This window comes from Ochlerotatus camptorhynchus, unplaced genomic scaffold, assembly GCF_037179485.1.
Source record: "Ochlerotatus camptorhynchus isolate MF236.1 unplaced genomic scaffold, CSIRO-AGI_Acam_v1.1 ptg000146l, whole genome shotgun sequence".
Taxonomy (NCBI): domain Eukaryota; kingdom Metazoa; phylum Arthropoda; class Insecta; order Diptera; family Culicidae; genus Ochlerotatus; species Ochlerotatus camptorhynchus.
This window is the reverse complement of record NW_027040636.1, coordinates 1,539,056-1,545,055: the sequence shown is the minus strand read 5'-3', so window position 1 is coordinate 1,545,055 and position 6,000 is coordinate 1,539,056. Positions and strand designations below refer to the sequence as shown.

At 36.3% G+C, this 6,000-nt stretch overlaps 1 protein-coding gene across 1 annotated transcript in view; it reads right to left on the bottom strand.

Moving 5' to 3' along the window:
* Nucleotides 1-310: 310 nt before the first annotated feature.
* The window catches only part of LOC135700958 (uncharacterized), a 48,785-nt gene continuing 43,095 nt past the window's right edge, over nt 311-6,000 (bottom strand). The window contains exon 5 of the mRNA XM_065221625.1: nt 311-985. Within this exon, the coding sequence (XP_065077697.1) occupies nt 311-985 (675 nt within the window). The remainder of the gene's footprint in view (nt 986-6,000) is intronic.

Sequence of the window (6,000 nt, the reverse complement as noted above, 5' to 3'; positions counted from 1 at the left end):
CTATCTACTCAGCATGCACGCAGCTAACCACATAAGTTTTCCTGCCTCGTAGATAGAGTCGCCCCCTCGGCACAAACATTGTTTATATGATGTCATCGCATATATGAGAAACTAAATAATATCGCCTTCCTATTGCATCAACAATTTATTTAGATTATTTTAATCGCAATTTATTTCAGATGTACTTACAAACAAGTTATTCACAATTTGAGTTACTATGGAATCTGTCAGATACCAACTACGAACATACCAAGTTACAGCTAATGAGGTGTGTACAAAGACTATTGATTAAAGCTCAGACTGAATCCTCTTAATAACGAGCATTGTAGAATGGTCCTATACTACTGATCGGAACGTTGTATGATGAAACGCCACTGTTGTAATACGAACCATTTTCCAATCCTGGAAGTCGTTTCTGTAGCGCATGAAAATATGATTTTCTCTCTTGCTCATTATTCAAATAATATCCTTTAGAGGGAACGATTTCTATGTCGTACCCAACTTCTCGCCCAACAGCCGCTGGTGTTGGTGGTAGAATTCTTTGAACTAAGACGTCATTCCTTCGTGAAATCTGAGCTGGTGATGGATTTACGGGTGGACGGCTTGCCACAATGAATCTCGGTGCAACAGATTGCGGAATAAAATAACCAGTTTGCGGGACAGAAACATAGCTTGGCTGGCGATAACTTTGTGGCGCTACGGATACTTTATTCACTCGGATCACGTTTTGAACCGTGGCAGGATTTGGATTACGCGGTGCTGGAGGGGCTTGAGCAATTTGAGATTTTCCGGTGACTGCCCATCGCCTAATCGACCCAAATGGTACCGGTGATGGTGGTAAAACGCCTGATGGTGGAAGAAAGACTTGTTTCGGTTGGAGGCGTGGTGCTGGGGCCTTTGCAAATCCCATATCGGTCCAGGATTTTAACAGTTTGCCCATCAACAGCTCGAACTCAACTTTTGGCATTGGTGGTGCAGAAATGGCCTGTAATTAATGAAAAAAATATGTGAAGCAGTCGTAATTGTACATCGCTTGTGAGTGGTTAATGATACCATCCATACGTTTAGGCGTATTGTTTTTTTTTTTTGTCATGGAGTGACAGTTAGATTCGCGCTCGAACTGGTGGGACAGGTTTATGTGTATTGTCTTTTGTCTAGTGTTAAGTACTCAAACTATGGTTGAAGACGGCTTCTGAACTTGTCGCTCCTTACAATGAAATGATGGTCTTCTAATTAAATTTAAGTTGTTGTATTACGCATTACCCAAACCCGATCTACGATTAAAAAAATCTCCATCGTGAAAAATGTTGCGTTAATATGATATATATGCAATGAATGCTCGGAGGTACTAAAAACAAAAAATCGTAGAGAAAATATTGTTTTCCTGCTAAATGTTCACTCGTACCGTGTCGCTTATGACGTTAACGCCATTAATGTCAGCGTAACGTCATCAATGGGAAATTGCATTGCAGTCTTCCACTTATATTCTCGTTTTCGTTTGAACTGTATTTTCCATACAAAAAACAAGTTTTTATTTAAATGGAAAATACACTTTGAACAAAAACAAGAACATGGGTTATTAACGCGCAGCTTACAGACCCCCGCGAAAAAACTTACACTTTGATTTTCCTAAAAATAACGAAAAATTATATCATAAATCCAAGAAACTGCGCTTTTTCCTGTGATTCTTAAGAAAACGTTCGTGCAAAATTATTTTTTCTTCATCATGATGGTAAAAAGTAAAATACCGCTTAACGAGACCTTTCGAATTGTTTTTTACCCAACTTTTTAATGACTGTTCAACATTTTTATTTCCTTTAAAGGGAAGCTTACAGCCCAATAAACAAACACCTTTTCACGTTTGAATTTTTCTTAAAAATATTGGAAAAGATATAAAGAATCTAAGAAAATCAGGTTTTCCTTTATATTTATATGTAAAAATATGTTTTTATTTAAAAATTGACTATCAGTCGCTAACCTAAATCGAAAATTAATTTGATGATAAATCATCACTATGGCCCGGTGGTCGGAGGTGAGGCCAGCGGCTCATTGCTCTATTCATACTGCATTGGACATCCCGTATCCAACATGTGTGATGTAGAACAGAGACGAGTTGTGTTTGTTCACATCGACCGATACTGAGTGGTTGCGGTACAAGCACATATCGTCGGTAATAGACGATTGTTGTGTATTGAGAACGCTTGCGCAAAAAGACTAAGGGAGGGAAACGGATTCGAAACTCATATGTCATTAGCCAAATACATCCGTAGACCATAGGTCCACCGTTGTATAATTGGCAATGCACCCGTGTACTGAATGGGAATTGTGGGTTCGAATCCCACCGGTGCCCTTAGATTTTTTCGGAAATTTTGTCACACGCACGTCTCTTGCCGATGATATGTGCTAACCTCTCAGTATCTTCTAACTGTCGCATATAACAAATAAAAATTGACTTTCAGTCGCTAACCTAAATCGAATATGTTTTTATCTCATCATGAAAAAAAAAGTTGGAATCTATTAGAAACCGAAAGATCATTTTTTACTATTTATTGAGGCCAACTTTTTGCCATGATGGCTTTGAAAAAATGTGTTCAAAGTAAATTTTCTTTAAAAAACCAGTCTTTTTTTCGAAACAAGAATTTTAATTTAAAATTTCGTTCAGTGAACAAAATCATCCGCAATACTTCGCATTGCTCGAGCCCGTTGACAAGATGCTTTTGAATTGTGGATGATTGCCTTATTGTTGAATTCGTTATCAGCTGATGAGCATCCATATGACTGTCATCCAATTGAAGGATGATATTTATTTGAAAATTGGCTGTAAAACAAAGAACAACAATTTAAGAATAGCATGACTTGCAAATGCTTTAAATTAGATTTATAATTCGCTTGTTTACAGGTTGGTAGAGGAGTCTTCCTACTCCACGAAATAGACAATCTTCAGTTTCCACGCTATACCAATGTTCGTATCACCTCTGATAGTGATTAGTATGTTTCCACCTCGTTTAGCAAATGATGTTCGATAAAATTATTTACATCATCATTTTGGATTATTTGCGTTATAAGGCTGAACCAATACCGTATGCATTTCGATTCGGAATGACAATCATTCTACAGAGAGCATTTCATATTTCAACTGAGGTTCGTTTGCTTCTCGTATCATTGTTCATCCTGAAGTCGAGAGGAGAATCATCTGATTACAAAACAACCATCATCGGGTTGCAGCTATCATTCGAAAAAGCGATTTTGATGCTTCGATTTGAATGGGCTGAGGATTCACTCGAACATAGGGTGATGTTTTGGTACAGTGTAGTTGGACTAACGACTTCTGACATCATAAGTGACTGATCGTGTAAGAGCGGGGCCCTTATGTTGTGTGATGATACTGAAAGAAATGGAAATAAAAACATACCGATTGTTCGGCTGTCCTGCCATGGTGGAGACATCACAGACAAAGTGACAGACGGTGCTGCTCGAAAACTTTCGAATTGTACTAGCATTTTTACCAAATGTACTAGAATGTTTTAGTTCTATCTCTTTCACTCTACTCAAAACATGCATAAAACCAATGACAACATGATACACTCTTTGCACACTGTCAAAGATCATTGCACACAAAATCAACATTGTTCAGATCAAAACAAAAATACTAGCCCATCTGGTGGCGGATGGCACAAGATTCTAAGAATATTCTGTTATAGCGAACCACATTATTTTAATTGATATCTCCACCAGTTAGTCGTCTGTCACTTCGTTTGTGGAGACATACTACATACTGTTTACATCTAGGATGCATGGGTTGAGGTCAGGGGGAGCATATCCTTGTCAACCACATATAGATGCCATAAAGATGCATATCATTTTGACATTTTTGGACAATCTGGCACTTTTGGGCATACTGACAGTGGTAAAACTGACGGAGGTACGACAGAACAAAACAGCTTACTCTATCACACTTGCATTGCGCAGGGCTGTATGCTAGAAAGACTAGTCTGTTGCAGTCACCCTAACGCCTGTATTCATCACATTGATGAAAGCTACGTCAAAATTCTTGATTGCTGCCCCCGTGGTGGACCTGCTATTTTTGTCCAACGGTAGGAGGAAACAACATAATGGTTTGCAAGCTGGTTCACAACATACGCAGGAGATGTATTCTTAAGTAAATGGAGAATTTTTTTATGTCATTTCACCGTTCCAATCAAGCTATGTCTTCAATCATGTTTGTAATGTATATCGCGTAGATATACTACAACAACAAAATGAAAATGTGTTTGAGAATATGGACATGGTCTACATACATAACTGTAAGAGAAATCATATGTTCTCCTGTTGCATCATAAATAATAAATATCCATTTCTGATTTCGTCATTTTTGAACCACCCTACCTGCAACATTCATCAAAATGAAGTGCCTTCAAAAATGTTTTATTTTGTTTTTTTTTTTATATTTCAAAAATTAAATCTGTTAATTATATAGGGTTAGGAACACATTAAGATCAATTTGTATAAATGCATTCTTTTCGAGTTCTTAAGCATAACATATAAAGCGCAATTTAGCTCATCCAACAGATCTGTTTTTTTTTTTTAATTGTCACTGTAACACTCTTGGGTCATTCTTCACTAGTCCGAGGATGGCGTGAGAGGTATGGATATAAACCACTACGCTGGGCCATTTTCACAATCTATTTTTACAGATAAGCGGTTCCAGGCCAAATAGCGAAAATATAAACAATTTTAGATTTTACCTCTCAGAATTCCATGAAAATTCGCTCAGGGCCAAGTTTGTGCTGGAATTCAGCCATTTTTGAAAATTGTGTATTCGATATTTTTCAGTAAATCATAACTCTAAAACGGCTCATCTAATCAAATTGTCGTCTGAGATAAAGTTAAAGGAAACTGGTTTGCCTTCAGAAAAAAAAAATTGCACACTAAAAAAATTCCAAATTTTCATAAAAATAAAAACGAAGCTTTACAACAACAACAAAAGCACACTTTTTATTTTTTTTTTAAGTATTTTATTGGAAGATTAGAAAAAATGCTAAATTTTCTGAAAAGTACACAATGAACGCTTAAAAAATTCAACATAAGTTTAAAAATCTAAAATTTTTTTTTTCTTAATATTGATGTTTCAACAATTTTACTTTTCAATGTTTGCCAAAAATTGTGATTTTTATTCAGTGCATATGTTTTTCTGATAAGGCATTCCAGTTTCCTACAACTCTGTTTCAAACGTCATTTCGATTAGAGAAGCCGTTTTTGTACTATGATATATTATTCGAACACGACGCAAACTTGGTTCATTACCCCTAGTGAACAATTCTCGCGTCACTTTTCAATAGGTTCTATCTACTTTGATCGATAATCTTCATCGATTCTCTCTTTCGTTAATAACTTGCCGGCATTCATATTTTGGGCTAATTTGTTTACATAGTCTGATAAAAGAAAGTATTATCAAGCGTATTGAACGATAAGAACAACTAAACCTGTTTTTGGAGCCGAGTTATTAACGAAAGAGAGAGAGAGAGTCAATGAAGGAAATCGATCAATGTAGATTAGGGTGTCCCAAAATTGCACTATGTCTGGAAATCTGGAGGCTCACCCTGCAAATGATAGCTAAGGGTGTTACAAACAAACTTTTGTAGGGCGGCAACTCTGAGAAATGTTGTTTAGAGGTCACCCCAACGATATTTTTGAAAAAAGTCCAATTTCCATAGCTATTATCCAATAAATATTTTTAGTTCTTTAAATTTAAGTGAAATCTCACCCTTTTATATTTTTCGCAGATTCCCAAGGGTCAAAACTATAAGAGAAAAAATTGCTACGCCATGTTCTCTATCCAATTTGTTAGTTACAATTTTTCAAATTCTCTAAAATGATGTTTTTTTGTTGTACATCACTGCATTCAATCATCAAAAGTGGGTATCAAACATAGCGCTATTATCAATCAAATGCAACAGGAAATTTTATAAGCAAAAACTTTGCCGAAGACACTTTAACCTA